The sequence below is a fragment of the Schistocerca gregaria genome, chromosome 1 (assembly GCF_023897955.1).
Source record: "Schistocerca gregaria isolate iqSchGreg1 chromosome 1, iqSchGreg1.2, whole genome shotgun sequence".
Lineage (NCBI taxonomy): Eukaryota > Metazoa > Arthropoda > Insecta > Orthoptera > Acrididae > Schistocerca > Schistocerca gregaria.
This window is the reverse complement of record NC_064920.1, coordinates 728,222,776-728,244,284: the sequence shown is the minus strand read 5'-3', so window position 1 is coordinate 728,244,284 and position 21,509 is coordinate 728,222,776. Positions and strand designations below refer to the sequence as shown.

The 21,509-nt window shown below is 38.1% G+C and overlaps 1 protein-coding gene across 2 annotated transcripts in view; it reads right to left on the bottom strand.

Annotated features, from left to right (window-relative positions):
- LOC126266870 (trypsin-1-like) overlaps positions 1–21,509 on the bottom strand; it is a 173,300-nt gene that overhangs the window by 77,618 nt on the left and 74,173 nt on the right. For both annotated transcript variants that reach the window (XM_049971504.1, XM_049971515.1), the window contains exon 4: positions 17,992–18,119. In XM_049971504.1, the coding sequence (XP_049827461.1) occupies positions 17,992–18,119 (128 nt within the window). The remainder of the gene's footprint in view (positions 1–17,991; positions 18,120–21,509) is intronic.

Below are 21,509 nucleotides of genomic sequence, written 5' to 3'. Positions count from 1 at the left end.
TCCATGAAACAAGTAACTAAGTAATTGAGATCTACTGAAAGAGAAATGAAGTTCCTCAACACCGAACTCACTACAAACACAGTATAGACATGCCAAGATGTTTATTAACTAAGATGCAGACCAACTTCCCAATGGTGGCCCTAAAAATATTTAATGATTTATCTAAGGATATTCAGTCATTACCAATCAAACAATTTAGAACTAAATTTTTGTGTATATTAATAGAGCAACATTTGTACAGTACTGAAGAATACTTCTCTGGTGATGGAACAATGTCTACCTGAGTTGCAGCTCACTGCCAAAGATAACAGCAGTAGCTCTCATATTTTAGTACGCTGTGTTCTAATATTATTGTCTTATTAGTGTAAGGTAAACAGTAATCTAGTTCTTAACTTCATGTTTTATAGTGACCTCTTTAGTATCATACTGAACTTATTTTATAGTAGTAATATTATTGTAAACTTGTCACTGTCTGTCCAGCCATGGCTGGTGAATGACATAGAATTTGTAATAAAGTAATAGCTAACAGGTTCTGTACTGTAATATGTGACACAGATGATAACATATAAGTGGTGAGTGTTTATGTACTGACATGACACTTGCATGTGATGAAGTGGGTGATACATTTATCCATGCCTTCATTGAGATATCATCAATCGGTCTGTTTTGTAATTAGTAAAAGTGTTTATATTAAGTGACATGTCTATTATGAATTATCTGTAAATCACAGAAAGATTCAGAATTACATATGAATTATCTAAGTCCTTATTCCAGCGGTATGTTTCTAAATTTTATTGTATATCTAGTTTACAGCCTGCTGAAGACAATATGTTAATTAGTTCATGCAGAACCATGTTATATAAAGAAATATTAGGAACTTATGATTCATCAAGTGTACTTCAAAATTGTTAGTTTCAGGACTGATATACTTTCCTTGAAAGCCCGCATTTTCCCCTTTCAAACCAACATTTTACTTTTTCCAAGAATTTTGTAATTCAGTAGTTATTCCAATTCAAAATAATCATATTCTAGAATGTTTGACTTTTAAAATGTAATGAGAATTTCAGAATTATTTTCTTCCAACCATAAATTTTCTGATTCCAAAAATGTATATTTTTACCAAAATAATATGTTAATTAATGAAATACTAAAATCAGAATGATTAACTTTGCATAATATTCTTGGTGGGCTTTTGTAGAACCAGCTTCAAACCTTAACTTCTGCCCCATACAAATGAGTCATTACTTACACCAATTTAAGGGTTTTCATACAACAGTTAAAGAAACAGCATTTCTGCCAAATGTTTTTGTGTACTTCTTTTCTTTTCTGTATGTTATGTTGTATCTAACCATTCTGTACAGATCTACATGTGTCTTTAATTAGGCACTACAAACAAAGCCTGATTTATATTGTGTTGATAACTCACAGGGTACAATCACTACACAATCTAGTCTTGTATTCCGTTTCTGTGGTGTACTTGCACCACCACTATCAAATTTCAACAGCCAATAAATGTATAAAATGCATAACTGAGCCTGAGTAGGCTTCCCCACCCTAATGTTCTTGATAACATGACTCAATATTTTGGCAACTTGTCTGCCTGGCACCTTGCATCTGAACCCAAATTTAAATATTTTAAGAGACAATATTTTATTATAACATCTCTATTCTGTCAAATACAGTGCAGTAATAATGTTTGTTGTACATTGCAACACACTTGCCATGACTGATGCTAAAATTAAAGATATATCTAAATTTTGAGAGAAATTTTAATTCTTGAAAAATTACCTCTTAGATACAATGTTACAGCTTGAATACAATAAATAGGGTTCATTTCAGTTTTATAGGGTTGAGTAGTCTACAGTTTTAGGTTAACTGAGTAGGTGTTTGATCATCAGTGACACTACCAACACACTTAATTTTATTTTTCTAGAATGAGTGCTGGCAGTTTTTGGATGAGGAGTGAAGGAAGGATACTGGTGGTTGAGGAACTTCTTTCATAGTAGAGAACTGGAATCAATTTCTAGCGTCCACAGTCACAAAAGTGGTTGTGGCAGTTCTGTAAGGCTGACGAACAGCACTATCCTCTAGCCCGTGTAAAGTATGGCCTGTGGAGGAATCTCGAATGCGGCAGGAATGAGCGAATCTGTCTTTGAGGTTTGTCTTGTCTTCGTTCAACCCAGATCTCCCAAGATTTCTGTCTCTTTTTATTTCTAACTGCCTGTTATGCAGAGGGACTGGCCTTAGTTGCTTCCACAATGCAAAGTGTCATTACAATCTCTTTGTTTTCCATCAGTTACAGCATGGTTACATCATACCAATCACACAAAACCCTACCACAAGCTTCTTTGAAGGCAACTGATACATAGCCAAAGTATTCCAATAGGACTATACATCCACAGCATGTAAAACTGTAGATATTAAAAATTTACAAAATTTCAGTTGAACCTGAAATACAGGCACAGAGCAAACAAACCTACTTTTCTCAAAATGACTATAAGGCAGTTGAAATTTTACTTTTTTTCTGAATACCTGTCAGACAGTTGAACAAGAACATGCTTTAATTGACTGAAAATTAATTCTAACCATAGTATAAACTGAGTTTTCCTATTTCTTAATGTGTGTAGTAGCAAGTTTCCCCTTAAAGAGGTGACCAATTAGGTATACTATAATATAACACTAGGCAGGAGGCTGGTGAAGTGACACAGCAACTAAGAGTCAAAATTTTGTGAACAGCTTCAGTGGTTCGCATGTGTCACATCAGATAATGTGGTGAAAGCTGCACAGTATTTCAATGAGACAGGTGCTCATCATCTTCAGGCGTTTACAGACTTGTTGCTGCAGTGGCTCACTGGCTTGCTATGAAAAGTGCAGGCACCAAGGGTTAGGACTGTCACACCATCGTACATGAATCAAGGATGATGACAACATGCAGTGACCCCTGCCAGAAAAACAAGGCACTGTCTACACATACATGGCACAGAGAAAGTACAACCTCTAATCATGGCCCACTGCACATGTGGGCAGTGTGTTAGTACTTAGTCTAAGTGTCTGGGCTCCAATATCATGTCTGTGTTGACTCGTATTTGTTTTTCTCCAGCCAATGATGCCTTAATACTGCCAATGCTGTTTTGCACGCCATGCTAAGTTGAAATCTCATGTCCCTGTTAAACAGGCCATTAGTTGTACATATTTTGACTGCTTCTCTAATGACAGAGTCCCAGTACATAGAGGTGTGTGAAAAGATGTTTGTCTCTTTGTAGTTCATGCTGTGTCCCGAACTTATTTTGTAACAAAACATCTGGCTTTTGCTCTGAGCCCTTTGGTAGGAAAATGTGAACATCATATTCAAAACTCAGAAGATTTTGTACAGCCACTGATGACTTTGTGTCTCAAACCAGCGGACACAGAGTTGGTGGATTCATTACAGTTTGTAGGATCTAAGCTGGAGAAGGACATCTTACATCTATTCAGACATGTGCTTTCCTTGACTTACTTTTTATTTAATGAACAATATTTTGTTGCTATGGGTAGCCATTTCTCACCCATAGCAGCTAACCTTTATATGGAAGACTTCGAGGAAAAAGCATGTTAGTCAGTGTTTCAAAACCTAAATGATTCTGGAGATATGTGGACAACACCTTTGTAGTAAGGCCACATGGGGCAGCAATGCTTCCTGCATTTCTGGAACACCTTAATCCACTCTAACTGAGCACTTGCTTCGTGGAAGTGGAGAAAATGGAGATGTCTCTTTCTCAGATATTTTGGTCCACAGTAAAGAAGACAGTGTCTTCTGGAAACCAACTCGCACTGACCTATATCTATGAACTATGAGCTGCCATCACCCATCTCAATGCAGTGACGTGTTATAGATTTTTGTTCAAAGGGCTAAAGTTATCTCATATCCAGGGAGCCTATCAGAAGATCTTAGCCATCTTCACTCTGTGTTTGTACAAAGTGGGTACTCTGATAAACAGATTCAAAATGCATTTCATCCTGCATGCATTAAAGCTCAAAGACAGCTTGAAGAAACAGAAAACCCTACAAGGCTGGTTTTTCTACCCTATGTTTGTGGTATGTCCTTTAAGATCAGCAGGCAGTTAAAGAAACATAAAATAAAATGAGTATTCCACCCTCCAATGAAAGTGTAAACGATGATGGGTTCTGTTAAAGACAACCTAGGTCTAAGAAGACCAGGGATATATTAAACCCGCTATCTGTGTGGGAAATTGTACATTGGCCAGGCATATCGCACAGCGGAGTCAGCCAGAAAAGTCTGCTTTTGCTGAACACTATCTTGACATGGAACGTACCATGAACTATGGAGAGACAATGATACTCTGACCTGCCTCCACATAATGGGACTCCATTCAGTGAAAAAGCAATAGAAATATGCATAAGTTATGACCTGATTAATGGAGACATTGAATTTCAACTTAGCAAGGCATGGGAACCAGCATGGATGGTACTAAGGCATCATCGTCTGTGGATAAATGACTCCAAGTTAACACAGATGAGGAACTAGAATCTGGACACTTGAACTGGGTGTGAACATTCTACATACAGGCTAGGTCACAGCTTGCAGCTGTGCTTCTCCTTCATTGCTCATGTGAATGTAGTGGACCATTTCTCTGAGGAGAGCATTGGATGTCATCATCCTCCATGATTCATCTACGATGACGTTACATCCCTACCCCCTTGGCACCCGCACTTTTCTAGTGAGTCACACATATATTGGTGAGCCATTGCAAAAACATCAGTAGGCTCCTGAAGAAGACACACAGTTGACTTAATGGACAGCACATATTGTGAACAATCTGAAAAGGCTGTTAATGCTTTGTACATTAAATAATGTAGTGAACTGTAAAAACGTAGTTTTGTAACTTTATTCGTTTGTGATATTTTACAGATCCTATCACAAAAGGGAATCTATGAGGATGTGAAAATAATAAATTACACATAAACATAGAGAAATAACAGTAAGAAACTGCATTAATAATTACCTCAATAAATTGTTCTAGATTATTTGTGCTTGCTCGTGTCAAATCATCATAGAATAATTAGCAAAGTAGTTGCTACTTTGAGAATGCTCCAGCTTCTTGTTTGATAAGAAGTAATTGCTGTTTACCTCCAGTGTAAGCTTAACATGTACCTGCCTACAATTATACTGAAGTGCCAAAGAAACTGGTATAAGCATGCATATTGAAATACAGAGATATGTAAACAGTCAGAAGATGGTGCTGTGATTGGCTATGCCTATAAAAGATAAGTGTCTGGTGCAGTTGTTAGATCAGTTACTGCTGCTACAATGGCAGGTTATCAAGATTTAAGTGAGTTTGAACATGGTGTTATAGTCGGCGCACAAGTGATGGAACACAACATCTCCAACGTAGCGATGAAGTGGAGATTTTCCCATACAACCATTTCATGAGTGTATTGTGAATATCAGGAATTCGGTAAAACATCAAATCTTTGACATCGCTGCAGTCGTACAAAGATCCTGCAGGAACGGGACCAATGATGACTGAAGAGAATCATTCAGCATGACACAAGTGCAACCCTTCCTCAAATTGCCGCAGATTTCAGTGCTGGGCCATCAATAAGTGTCAGTGTGTGAACCATTCAGCGAAACATCATTGATATAGGCTTTCAGAGCCAAAGGCCCGCTCATGTACCTTTGATTGGACCGCTGATGCCTGGAAACATGTCACCTGGTCAGACGAGTCTCATTTCAAATTGTATCATTCAGAGGGATGTGTACAGGTATGGAGAGAACCTCATGAATCCATGGACCCTACATGTCAGCAGGAAACTGTTCAAGCTGGTAGAGGCTCTGTAATGGTGTGAAGTGTGCATAGTTGGAGTGATATGGCACCCCTGACACATCTAGATGTGACTCTGACAGGTGACAGATACATAAGAAGCCTGTCTGATAACATGCATCGATTCATGTCCATTGTGCATTCCGACGATCTTGGGAAATTCCAGCAGGACAATGCGACACACTGTAAGTCTAGAATTGCTACAGAGTGGCTCCAGGAACTCTCTTATGAGTTTAAACACTTCTGCTAGCCACCGAACTCCCCAAACATGAACATTACTGAAGATATCTGGGACACCTCGCAACATGCCGTTCAGAATAGATCTCCGCTTCATCGTATTCTTATGGATTTATGGACAGCCCTGCAGGATTCATGGCGTCAGTTCCCTCCAGCACTATTTCAGACATTAGCTGAGTCCGTGCCATGTCATGTTGCAGCATTTCTGCATGTTTGCAGGGACCCTACACGATAATAGGCAGGGCACCAATTATCTATATTTGAAAAAAATAAACCAATTTAAAATAACAGTTCATATTTTACATACAAATGATGATAATTTTCAGTCCTTGAGTATAGATCATCGGATAATTTGTAGGAGTTGCTGATACAATAATTTTCTATCTGTCTGGCTGAAGAAGATGGTAATAACAAATTCTTGCTTTATAATGATGAGAGCTTGATGAAAACCAGAATACTGTACTTCATAATGAGTCCAATACAAAGAAGCAAAGTCTACGTATATGAGACGCCGAGTCGCAGACAGGCTCAACAAAAAGACTGCACAAAAAAAGGTTTCAGCCAGTAAGGCCTACGTCAAAAACGAGATGACACACACATACACACATACACACACACACACACACACACACACACACACACACACACACACACACATAATGCAGTGTCGTTTCAGTTGCCTGAGACTGCAGTGTGGTTTCAGTTGCCTGAAACTGCAGTCGTGTGTGAGTTGCATTTGCATGTGTGTGTGTGTGTGTGTGTGTGTGTGTGTGTGTGTGTGTGTCAGTCATTGATTTTTGATGAAGGCCTTACTGGCCAAAAGCTTTATTTGTGACATTCTTTTTGTTGTGCCTATCTGCGACTCAGTTATATGGTGAGTAGCAAATACCTTTTCATAATATTGTTACATTGCATCCTGAATTTTCCATTGTTTGATCAAGTCTATATGAAAATTATTCATATATCTTTCAATTACAATCATAAATCCAGAGCTTTGGAATCACTGAACAGAGATCCAGTCACATACATGTGTGACTGATGGTGAGTAACAACTTTCTTTTTCATAATATTGTTACTACATTCCATCCTGGATTTTCCATTGTTTGATCAAAGTCTATATGAAAATTATTCATATATCTTTTCATTACAATCATAAATGTCGAGCTTTGGAATCACTGAACAGAGAGCCAGTCACATACAGGTGTGACTGATGCAATGCTCCTCATATCATCACACCCACACATGGCATGATCTACATGTGGATGCTTCCAGTAAGAGGTTGCTTTGGATGACTAATTTCCAGAAGCATTCAGTGAAGCCACAGCACTGTCTGTCCAATCCCAGGCCTTCTTCAGGTAAATGCTTCTGAAAGACAGAGCTGCTAAATAACTACAGACACAGTTGTAACTTTCAGTGGAGAAACAAGGAATAGTAACCTGGACAGTACAAAAAGTAACATGATAATACATTTGAAGTTTTCCATTAAAAAAAAAGGAGCTAATTAAATAAGAAAAATGAACTTATCATATCAATACAAAAACATCCTGAGCAGTGAGAAATGAGCACTGACATGGGGGAGGGGCATTTAAAGGTAATTTTTTTATGTTCTTTTCAAACAACTTAAAAACTGCTAAGCCGGCCACTGTGGCCGAGCGGTTCTAGGCGCTTCAGTCCAGAGCCGTGCTGCTGCTACAGTCACAGGTTCGAATCCTGCCTCGGGCATGGATGTGTGTGATGTCCTTAGGTTAGTTAGGTTTAAGTAGTTCTAAGTGTAGGGTACTGATGGCCTGCGATGTTAAGTCCCATAGTGCTTAGAGCCATTTGAACCATTTTTTGAAAACTGCTCCTTCTAGCAAATATGTTTCCAAATACAAAATTAGACTACATTAAATTTACTACCAAAAAAATCCTATTCATTCCCTCTCTCTCTCTCTCTCTCTCTCTCTCTCTCTCTCTCTCTCTCTCTCTCTCTCTCTCTCTCTCCTTCCCCCCCCCCCCCCACCTCCCCCCCTACCCCCGGACTAACAGTTTCCACATTGTAGGGGCGTGGAAAAATTGCATATTATTGAAAGTATTGTTTTAATGGTATTAAATTAATGTTTAACTTTAAATGAAGTTGTTAAAAACAATATTAAATGTGTGTATCATCTCTGACTGCAGCAGAACCATATTATGGGATAAAATGTGTAACAGGCTGAAGGGGGCATGAGTGAGGTAGCAGCAGAAGGAAGGTAAACCTCACTGGTTTGTGTATATGCACTTATGAACCACTGGTGATGCAGCACAAAGGCAACTCTGGGGACATTTATTTTCCACAAAATGTGTCAGCACTACGTGGAATGGAGATATGAGGTTACTAATAACACTAACTCAAGAATCACATATGGACAGAATCTACATAAATCTCCGTGCACTGTTCTATGCTGCTTGAGGGGAAATTGCTTCTTAAGTCATCCTGTATGATAGCCGTGATATTCTTCCGGGATGCCACTATGACCCCTGCATGATATTCAATTTACAGACAGATTACACGTTCTGAGCATTTTGTGTCCAGTTCTCTTATATGAGCAGACAAAACAACTTCACTGAGCTCATATTTATATTGTGGAGTTATTTTCAGTTTATTAAATGAACAATTTTTTCAGGTGTTTAGTGAGCTTTTATGTAAAATACAGTCCTGTAAACAATGGCTGAGAAGTATGTAATCTGCAAGTGCAATGTTGTCAGTGACTTATGTAATGTTGGTGGGAAAGGGACTGTGCTGATAAATGTCATGAGGGGAAGTTGCCTTTGACATACAAATATTATAGTTACCATACAGGACGACTAAGAAGCAATTTCACCTCTAGCAGTGTACAATAGTGAGCAGAGATTTATGCAGATTCTGTCCTTACTTGTGTAAGTGTTATGAGTATATATCCATATTCCATGTAATGTTAATGCATTTTTTGTGAAATAAACATCCCTCGACATGTCTGCACACTGCGTCACCATTGACTCATTAGGTGTGCTGTGGAGAATCAGCATATCTTTATGAGACACCCTGTAGAGTTGCTTCTTGTGACACAATGGAGTAGATAGGGTGGGGGCTTGGGGGCTTACCTGCTCGATCTTCAGCTTGTAGACCTATGAAGGATGGAAGAGTGTGAGCACAATCAAGCAACCTACCTTCCCCTCATGCTTCTACCCTACACATCTTCCCCTTCACCCTCTTACAACCCCGGCACACAATTTATCCATTAATATGGCTCTACTGCACTTACATGTGGTACATATACTTAACATCTGTCTTTAACACACTTCATTTAAAGATAAAAATTAATTTTATACTGTTAAAACAATATTTTTAATAATTTGCTATTTTCCATTTCCTGTGAAGTAGAACCTAATAGCCCTAGAGAAAAAATGAATAGGACATTTGTGTAGGAAATTGAATGTAGTTTAATTTTGTACTGGGAAACATTTTTGATAGGAGCCATGGCTTTTGAGTTAGTCAAGAAAAACGTAAAAAAGTGAGCTTTAAATTACCCCCCCCCCCCCTCTTCAACCCACACAGCCCAATGGTCAGGATTATTAGTATGTTATTCAGGACCCTCTACCCTAGCACTGTGCAAAAATTTGTGACTACACGATTTTTCCCCCTATTTTTCCTTCTTTGACTGGACTACTAACTCTTCTGGCTACAATGCTATTTCAGCTAAAACATTAAAATTTGTGAAGATTTGGTCGTCATCCTTGATTAACTTCACAGATAATCAATAGATTGAGGTGTATTTCCTGAAAGACTGAAGTATGTGACAGTAACAACCATTTATAAAAGTGGATAAAGCAACTGACATCTAATTTAAACCCATCTCCCTCCTTCCATGCTCTTAATTTTTTTTTTTTTTTTTTGAAAAGGTAGCTTCACAACTGAATATTTAACCATATTTCTGAGATAACCTTTTAACAACACAGTTTGGCTTCTGCAAAGAGAAAGCGCTGTATGAGCTAATGAACACAATTATGCTGGAATCTAACAAGAAGAAATACTCTGTTGGCAATTTATATTAGTGAGAGGCTGAGCCCTTGAGCCCAGAGCGCAGAGCGCAGAGCCAGGGCCCTGCGATGAGGGCACTGATGGGCGTTCATCAAGCAGCATGAGCAGATACAGTGGGGTGCTTGGCTGATGACCATAGAACATCTTGGCCGGGCTCCAATCCCCCACCGCTGTAAACCTGTAAGGACTCAAGAAGCATGTCAAGGTATTGTCCAAGGAGGAGTCTGTGACATACTTCTTAATTTGAACTTTGAACATGGAGATGAGACATTCCGCCTTGCCATTAGATTGGTGGTGAAAAGGAGGAGCAATCACAAGGTACAGAAATCATACAGAGTCTGAGATACAAACTGTGGACCATTATCTGCCACAAGCATATAAGAAAATCCTGCAATAGAAAAAAATTTGGAGGGGGCCTGAATCACAGACACAGCTGACATTGAAGTACAATGGATAAGATATGCAAATTTAGACAAAGCATTGACAACCAGGAAGAATGTAGGACGGCTCCCACAAAATTAACAGGACACATTTCCATGGATGCTGCAGTGTGGGTCACAGAGAGAGCAGCACCCACTGTGCCACCCATTAGGTAGCACACTAATAGTAGCCCGCAACAAAATGTCACCATCAATGCCGTGGTGAAACACAAGCTGATGGGCCAATAACTTGGTAACCGAGAACCCCCAGTGTTCCTGACGTACGAGCTGTAACACATTCCACTGCAGAGTGGCTAGGCCGTGATCACGACCCATCTGTAGCTAAGAGAATTACACCATCAAATACTGATAGGTGGTGACAGAGGGCAAAATAGTCATGCAAAGGATCAGAAGCTGTGCCCTGAATCCTGTCAGGCCACCCATGCTGACTGAGGTGAACAACTTGAGGCAAAACCATATCAGCAGTAACAGCAAATGAGATCTGGGAGGCTGTAATAGGAAACCCATTCACTGTAAATTGCGACTCAACATCTAAGTGAAAACAAAGGAGTTCATCCTGGTCAAAAGTAGGATCCAAACCTGTTGGAAGCTGGCACAATGCTTAGCTTTAGTGAGTTGTGCAGTAGGTCGAAAATGTATTTCATAGTTGTAGCAATACAGAAAAAAGGCCCAAACCTGTAGGCGATGTATTGCTTTGTCAGGCAATGAAGCAGAATGATTAAACAACGAAACCAAGGGCTTGTGGTCAGTAATGAGGTGGAATTTAGACCCATGCAATAACACAGGAAACTTTTTGAGGGCACAGACAGAATCAAGTGCTTCCTTTTCCAATTTGACTACTGAGCAGTGTTGAGTGTTTTTGATGCCTAAGCTGTAAGGTATTTGGAAATATCCTCACACAGATGTCCGAGAATGGCCCCAAGTCCACACTGAGAGGCATCCGTAGCCAAAACCAGGTTGTGGCCAGGATGGAAAAGTAGCCTAGCAAGCAGTAGAACGTAATTCAGATTTCAAAAGCATGAACGTGTGCTTGCAGGCCGGCATCCACAGAAAAGGAACGTTCTTATGGAGCAACTTGTGGAAGGAATCAGCCAAAGTGGCCACGCCCAGGAAAAATTTATGACAGTAAGCAAATGTACCTAAAAAATGCTTGGAGTTCTTTGGTATTTGTAGGGTGAAGCAGAGTTGTGGCAGCAGCAACATGATGACATACAGGCTTAACACTTCCCTGAGAAAACCAAAATACACAATGGATGGCTGAAAATAGTGTTACTTGGCCAAGTTTCATTTCAACCCTGCAGAATGTAAGACTGTGAACAAGGTGTATGAGTTACATGCAACTATCATTATGATGTCATTGAGACAGTTGATGGACCTTGAATGGACGTTTTCAATTGTTCCAAAAAATGCTAAAAATTGCCGGGATGTTAGTTGCGCTAAACAGGAGGCACTGATATTGGTACAACCCGAAGGACTTGTTACTCACTAGGAGCCATTTAGAACCCTCATAAATGGAAACTGTAAACAGGCTTCAGGTAAATCAATTTTGGAAATTTAGTGAATAACTCGGCAAAGGCAAAGGTTGGGTGTCAATGATAGATTCAGCATTAACTCCATTTAAAAGTCACCACAGAGGCGAAGCTGACCAGAATCCCCCCCCCCCAGTTGCATGGAGTGTGGACTACTCACTCAATGTAATGGGCCATATGACCCACAATGACACCAGGCTGTTCAGTTCTGATTTCACTTGACCACACAAAGCCACTGGAATTGGGTGTGCCATAGGTTTCAGGATAATTGGGCTGCAAAATTAGCAGACCACTGAAGGCGGTCTCTGGCAGCCGACCTGTGTATGTGCCACTGGTGGAATATTTTAAGCGTAGCGTGCCAGCAGCCTAGTGCCACGATGTGTTTTCAGATATTACTACAGAATTATAACAAAAAAGATTGTTTATTCTACAGAATCATTCAATACGACTATTGTGTAAAGTTGATAACCAAACAGCTGCAGGGACTACAGGTTTTTATACTTATACGTCAATATATATACTCTTGAAAAGTATTTGTCATTGAAAACAAGTGGATAAACTCTGCTATTCACTATCACAATACTAGAAGCAAGCATAATTTTCATATAAACTTCACACTCCCTCTACGGCTTAGAATGAAGTGTTGTACTCCAATGCAAAAAGCCATAACAGGTTGCTAGTGGATATCAGGCAAGAAATTTAAAATCCCCATTTAGTCAAACCAAAAGTAAAAGAATATGGTGCCGGCCACTCCCACAGTTTATCACATTATTTAGACTTCGTAAATTTTGTATAACTCTATAAAGTTTTCATCAAACAGGTATTTACTTTTCCAGGATAGAGACAGCTGATAGCGGCCTGTGTGAAGTTACATAAATACTTTGCTTCAAGTATTGGGTAAAAACAGCAGCTGGATAGTATAAAAGCAGGGACAATGCCTTTGTTTCAAAGTAATTGTTTTTCTTCTAACATGCACATACAAAGTAACCTAGAAATAATTCCCACAATTATTGGTAACAGTAGATTAGCACTAGTCATAAACTGAGCCTTGTGGTGAGTGGTATGGCACTGGACTCATAGTCTAATGGACAACAGTTCAAGTACCTGTCCAGCCATCCAGATTTAGGTTTCCCATGATTTCTATAAATTGCGTCAGGTGAATGCCAAGACGGTTCATTTGGAATGGCAGAGCCATTCCACAATCTGAGCTTCTGTCCCTAATGACCTCACTGTTGGCTTAAGTTAAACCCTAATCTTCCTTCTTCCTTTGCTAGTCCTAATAGAACTAGTAAGTAGAGATTGCTTTTGCCAGATAATGTATGACTTGACTCATTCAAAGTCCCTGAAGGCTTTTCTCCATGACTGGATTTACGGAACATAATATACGAATGGATGAATGAATGAATGCATAAATTGATGGCACATGGTTGTTTGAACCATAGTTCAACTAAAAATAACTTTTATTGTTAGCAACAGATACCATTACTCCTCCAAGTGAGTATTTTGAACGCAAGTACCTATGCCTCAAAGGGTACTTTCTCCTACTGCAGGTTGCTGCTGTCGTACCATGTCTCCTGCTCACTGATGAGACCTACCTGTGTTGATTTTAATTTATGAATCAAAATTAAAAATGATTGTGTCCTTTCCAGTATAAACAGTTAAGTCCTGCATATAACTAAAACATTTTTACAGAACAAAGAATAAAAATAAATAAAAAATTATGCCAAATCTAGTATTGCTTTGAAGGAAAAAACTTTCTCCATCCAATATATTATTTTCAGAGCAAGAGAGATTTATCAAATGTAATGCCCCTTGGTGGCATACAAAGCTGAACATATATCTCAGATGTTCCATAATCAACTGTACTTTGAAACCAAGCAAATTGACACTATTGTTAGCACACTGCACTCGCATTCGGAAGGCTGATGGTTCAGATCCACATCCCATTTTCTGTGATTTGCCTAAATCACTCCATGAAAACACTGGGATGCAGTTTTATGTCTTGCCAGTTAAAACCCCTATAACTTCTGCTGAATTTAGGTGTGAAGCTACATAGTCATAAATAAATAAGTTCATTTGGTCAGCAGTTGTTTTTGTGTTGCACAGAGCCACCTGCATAAGACAAAGTAACTGATCACACCATTCTGTACTAGTGGTGCATTTATAACACTCCTGCTAGTAAACAAAAAGTAATTGTAAGCTGATGTAACAAGCATAACTTAACAAGCATAAATTCATGTTGTAGCATTTGTTGCTATACTGCATATTTTCATTTCCTTCAGTGTCTATGTCCTGCCAACTCTCAGATCTGACACTAAAGTTGTTGTCACTTTCTAAAAGTTGCTGACTCCAACAACTGACATTTTTTCACCACTGTTAGAGGCCATCATTAGTAAACAAAAAGAAAAGTGCAATTTTTGGCTGCCACATGCACAGATTGCAGTCATGAGAATAATGTTAGACTAATGTCTTGACTAATATGGCCTATTGATGCTGCAGTTTATTGTCCGACAGTATTGCTGCTCACATTGATCACAATCATACGATTGTCATGCACACTTGGAAAAAGTGTCTGGAGCAATATTGACTGTCTGCATAGCAACCATTTTTGTTGCTTTCCTTGACTCAGCAGCAGTGAGAGGTGAACTGACATTGGTACATCTGATAACTGACAATGATGAATACAGGGGTGGTGCCACATCATATTTTCAGATACGTGCCAGTTCTGTGTAGTGAATCACAGTGGATGTATCTGTATGTGCAGGCTCTGAGGGAAATAAAAATTGTTAGATTGAATCCGTCATTGTCACATGGTTCCAGCATATTGTGTAATGTTATGAAGTGCTATTGGGTATACAGTACGATCACAAGTGGTTCATAGAGCTTGTTAATTGAACAGCAACCATTACATGTCTGATTTGATAAGCTCAATGTCTGAGCCCTATCTTCAACGTCTCCATCATGTTCTCTTTTGACAGTTAACACAAGACAACATGTTGTATGTGCTGTTCTGATCTCAGTATATTGGGTATTCAACTTTAGCTCTGTTCATCAAATTCTTCAGGTCTCTCACCATTGAAAACATCTGGTCATGAGTTGCTGAGCAACTTGTAGACCACCAATTACCAGCTACTGAACTTTGACACAGAGTTTACAAAGAGTTGAAGTGGTATAAAGTTTCAACCCAATATCTGCCATCCAAGTCCAGTTTCACTCAATGCCATCGAGTTAGAGCCACTGTGACTACCAGCTCTGTATACTGAAGTTTCCACCATGCACAGCTGCAGATCAGCTATGTATTTATTCACATACTCTTTCTAATGTACTGTATATGTACAATAAGCAACATTTTTCTTATTTAATATCCTTGTGGTGTAGCTATTTCTATGGCTAGCAGTGCAAGTGTAAAAGGAAAAGTGTCAGCCCCTCCCTTTTTTAGTAAAAGCTTGCCTGCTAATATTATAAGGCAACAACTTGGATCTCAAGACAATTGATATATAGAGTGTGCCTGGTGTCCTCAACAAATAGCATAAGCTACCTATTGTTACTACAGCTTTTCAACCACAGTGGCAGTGTCACTATCAATTAGTACTGTTGAATGTCAAGTTTGATCCCATATGCAGTCAGTAATCATGTTGTACTGGTTGAAGTAGCATTGTGCATTGGTGGGGACTGTTATTTTCACTACAGCAAATATGTCATGCGCATGTAACGTGCCTTTCATAACCATTTCAAGATTCAGCTACAACATTCAAATCCTGCTTGTGAAGCAATATTCAATTGGGTGAAAAAATTCTGTACAACTGCCAGAAAAGCAAACTGAAAGTCAACTGGCCCTCAAAAAACTGTCCAAATGCACATGAGTCAAATGACTGACTGACCCATGTGATTTCACCATGCCAGACTTTTAGCTACAGGGTTTTTTGAAGGTGAGAGTGTACTCTGAGTGGCAGAATTAAAAGATCAGATTCATCGAGAAATTTCCAGAATTTTTCCAGCTGTTAAGAAAGATGTGATCAAAAACTGGACAAAACATCTCTAATATTGTGTAGCTGCAATGGGTAATCATCTGTCCAATGTAGTATTTCATAACTAAATGTTGTACACTATGTATAATGCTCAATTTTGTTTCGTGATTAGTTTGTGTGCCATTCAAATTCGAAATCATCAAAATCTTGTGAAACACACTGTATATAATGATTTTGTCTCTTTAGAATTTGTTATGTTGAAGCTGTTTTTTTTAATATCATTTCCTGTGTTTTCCTCATAATATACAAGACATGAGGTTTTTACATCAAATTTTAGTTCTGATGCTTTATGCTAATACTGGGAAGAATCTAGTGAATATAATTTTTGTTATTATATTTATTTAATTTCTTTTTAATTGTGCACCAGAAGTTTTTGCTTTATTCACAGAGATTTTTATTTTTTAGAAATATGAATATAATTTTTAAATATTTTGTGACATGCTCATGAATTTTAAAGCACAGTCCATGTTCTTAATTCTCAATTAAGTATAGTCTCCTTATTTCTACTGAGTTATTTCTTCTTGATAAATTGCTCCTAGTTATCTGTCTAAATTGAACTTAGATATGTCTTCTACTTTTTTCTTTTACAATTTAACCCTTGGGCCTGTCAGAGGAGGAAATGGGACTTAAAGTACCACATGGGTATATGTAAGAAGGGATTAAATTTTTTGTCAACAATTTCTGCTTCAAAAATTTTTGCCACTATTTGTCTGTAAATTCTCTCCATTTATTCTGTCTTTATTTATGATTCTGTGAAAAGCATTTTTCTTATAACTATGTTTTGTTACAATGTGATTATCACTTTAAAGTGGAATTTATTAAAGAAGCTTTACTAAGGAGTGTATTGTTATGCTACGTTCTCTTGTCCTCATATGAAAAATATTAATCCTGAGAAAATGACAAAGCTCAATAGTAACAATTCAAGAATTTCCAGCACTTACTCCACAATCTCTGTAATACACTGAGAAATGGCAATTAAATGACTGGATCTGAATCTCTTTTATTAATCTCTTAACTTTAAAGACCTGTCCCATACATCCTCCTACCACCACCTACTCCAGTCCGGTCACTAACATTACCTGTCACATCAAAGGCATGGCTACCTGTGAAACCAGTCATGTGATCTACAAGCTCAGCTGCAACCATTGTGCTGCATTCTATGTAGGCATGACAACCAACAAGGTGTCCTGTCTGCAAGAAAGGCCGCCGACAAACTGTGGCCAAAAAACAAGTGGACCACCCTATAGTTGAACACACTGCCAAACATGATACTCCTCATCTCAATGACTGCTTCACAGCCTGTACCATATGGATTCTTCCCACCAACACCAGCTTTTCTGAATTGCACAGGTGGGAACTTTCCCTGCAATACATCCTATGTTCCCATAACCCTCCTGGCCTCAACCTTTGTTAGTCACTGTCCGCACCCATCCAGCCCCCTCCCTGTTCCCATTCCAGCACTACACAGCCATCATTTCACCACCACATCCAGTCTTTTAATTTCTTTTATTTTTATTTTTATTTCTCTCCTTTCCGCTACTTACCCCCTCCTCCCTCCACACCTTCTCTCCAACCCTCCGTCTAAACTGCAACACTTCACTCTCCGCCACTCCCACCATACTATCCCTTCCCCTCTCTAACCCAGCCGATTCCTTACACCCCACCCAGTCGCCACTGTCATTATGGACTGGTGCTCCTGCTCGCAGTATAGTTTCAGCTCTCTGAGACTGCAGAGGTGTGTGCAAGTTGCACGTGTGTGTGTGTGTGTGTGTGTGTGTGTGTGTGTGTGTGTGTGTGTGTGTGTGTGTGTAGCAACATTCCTTCTCTCATACTGTTACATTCCATCCTGCATTTTCCATTGTTTAAATGTTGGTTTTTTTCACAAATGTTACTTACAAGGTATGGACTAGGGTCGTTATCCAGAAAGCAATGTGCCGCTGTCAGCACCCATTCAGAGTCCAAAATAGAGCCACCACATAGATGTCTATTGTTTTCGTGTATTGACACTTGCCACGGAATCTCTCCTGGAAGTAAAATTTAAATGTCATAATATATTACTCCAGATTTAATGACTATTTTATAGATAAACCTAAGATCTCCAGCAGATGCATTAAAGTTATTAAGTAAGAAATTTGATGGATATGAGAAGTTCAACTCTCATGATATTCTGTATCTTGTGTGTACCATTCCCTAGAATCTGCCTAACCTCATCACTCACTTACTGCTTCTCTAGAGCACTGAAACAAAAACATTCTGATTCCATACACTCAAAATTATAAAAGGTAGCAACAATGTCTAAATTGTATAGGCAAGTTTTTATGTTTCGTTCTCAAAAGCTGTATATTTTATTCCTGTGATATCCTACTGATGCTTATACATGCTGCATTTAATGCAATAAAATCAGTAGAAACACCACTACTGCTGTTTCCTCAATTATATTAACTACCTGCTATGTACATTTTACTGTGTGACTGTACTGATATTAATCAAATAATAAGTGAGTATCATGCAACAGCAGTACAAAACCACTTACAATGAACACTTTTACATGTCCTGCTGCTGACAGATATCTTGAATACCTTACTTTAAACTGGATAATAAGAAAATTTGCAGAAAGATGCTAATACAGTATTTTTCATAATATGAATTTCTAGGGATTTACAACTGATGATGGTTTGTTGAAGTCTTTTCCAAAAAATACAGTGCATCTCCCTCATATGTAGGAAAGGAGGCAAAGTATAAATTAAAATTATTTTGAATCTCATATTGGTGGTGTGTGAATCTTTGCTCAGCTCAAGCTTATTTTTATTATTAGCAAAAATCTATAATTAAAAATAAATGGATTGAAAAATGAACATAATAATTTTGAAATGTACAGAGAAACCTTTGTAACATGTGTAGTTTTGACTTTATACAATGTTCTTACTGCTCACTTCTGTTGAATAAATACTTTAATTACTTCAGCTGCAGAGACTCAGAAGATAATTCCATAAGATAGCAGGGAGTGAGAGGATTCAAATAAATTAACAGCCTCATTTCCAAGCAAACAAAACCTCAAGTACTTAAAAGTGCAAAACATACCATACCAAAATAATTTTTTTGAGTAGTTAATCTATGTGTTGATTTCAGTTTAGCATGCCATTCCGTTGGACACCACAGAATTTCAGTTACATATTTAATTCAGGGTATGACCATAATATTTCTATCTTATAAACGTTCCAGTTTATGTACTTTATTAGTTTATTAATCATATACATTTATTTATTTACAGATTTGTTTCTACCGGCTACTAAGGTTCTTCTGAATTTTTAATGTTTCCATATTTCATATCTATGGCTGTAGTCAGATTAATTCTGCAAAAATTTACAACCAAGTAGCTCCATGGTTCATCTCTGTACAACAGAAAATTCATGAGTTGACATAGCACTGCGTAGAAAACTATTCTACAGGTTAGCAAACAGTACTTTGCCATGTATGGGTGATGTGCAGAAACTGTGGGAAGGATTTAATGCTCACTTCATTGTGGGACAGAAGATAATGAGCAATTCTTTTCTTGCAACTAGCATTTATCTGATTTTATTTTAAGTGTAGATAAGCCCTGTATAAATTAATCGTTGAATATTACACTGATGAGCCACTGTTTTTCTTGTAACTAACAGTTACCTGATTTTATTTTAAGAGTACATAAATCTGTGTATAACATAATTGTTGAATATTAAACTGATGAGCCAAAACATTATGACCACTGCCCTTCACAAAGTTGAGTGCCATCTGGTGGTGTTGAGGGCCCATGGTGCAGTAAAGAAAGAATATAAGTGGAAAAGAGATGAATGCAGACTTATTCTATCAATGATACAAGCTGTAAATGGGGAAATCCACTGAAATAAGGGACTCTGATAAAGAGGAGATTGTTATTGCCTGGCACCTGTAAACGAGTATCCCAGAAATGGTGAAGCTGGTCAGCTGTTCATGTGATACAGTCATGAATATCTATGAAAAGTGCTCAAGCAGACCACAACTGGGACACTATCATGTGCCAGTTATGCACCTACAATCCACTGGCTCATAATTTACTGGAATTGCATGGCTTGTGCATAAGCATCTGTGCCACATACCTTCGGAAACCTACTAAGAATCAAGAATTTTATTCACTGTAGATCATTTTACAATGATATTGGCTTTGTCATACAAGATGTACTAGTACATACAGAATAATAAAATGAACTTCTGTCAATACATTATAGAATACATTTGAAGCATGGCAGTGTACCAAATCACAAAGGATAGCTTTTAAAAGCTAACACAACAAGCTATCTTATAATCTAATATAATATGGTATTTTATTGTTTATAGTATAAACTTTGTAATTACACACGATTAACCACAGCACAAAATAATATGTTTAACTACAGACAACTTTTAAATGCTTATTTTCTCCTCGGGCATCTCAAAGAATTCTTTAATGTCATAGAAGGGATGATCTGACAGCCAGCTGTACCACTTAATTTTAAAAGAATTTGTATCCATAGACTGAACATGAATTAGCAGTTTATTGAACATTTTGAGTGGGTTAACTTTGTGGGAATTTCCTGTTCTCACTAATCTGTCTAAATCTGTCTAAATCTGTCTAAATTACCGTTAGCCCTGGTGTTGTGTTCGTGCATTTCTCTTCTGGCAATAAATTCTGAAATATTATTTTTAATATAGAGTACAGACACATAGATGTATAAATTTATAATTGTAAGTATTCTGAGTCTGGAAAAAAGAGGATTACAGTGCTCCCTATGACCTCTTTTACATATTATACGTATGACTTTTTTTTGTAATTTCAATACGTTTTTGATGTGAGGGGAGTGCCCCCATATAATCAGACTGTATGAAATATGTGACTGAAATAGCCCAAAGTATGTCACCCTGAGGTACTCCAAGCTCACTACCTCCCTTAGTTTCAAGAGAAGGTATGCCACCCGTGATATTTTTTCACATACATGATTGACATGTTCCTCCCAATATAGTTTTGAGTCAGTGTGAATACCTAAGAGTTTTACTGACTTATTGCCTACTTCATTTGATGTTCCCATTAAAAGTTCTGTTTTGACAGGGTTGCATAGGAGATTATTGGCTGCAAACCAGTCCAGGGCCTTATCTAGTGTTTCTTTTGTTAGGTTATTCAGATCTGAAATGTTCTAATGTGTGGTAAGTGGTGTTGTATCGTCAGCATAACACACAACAGGGTGAGCTATATTTTTAGGTAAATCATTAATAGCGACAATGAAGAAGATTGGTCCAAGGATAGACCCTTGTGGTACACCTGTGCTGATTTCCATGATGGAACAATTTAAATTTCTGACTGAAACGAATTGTTTTCGGTTACTTAAATAAGAATTTATCACAGATAAAGTGCTCCCTCTCAC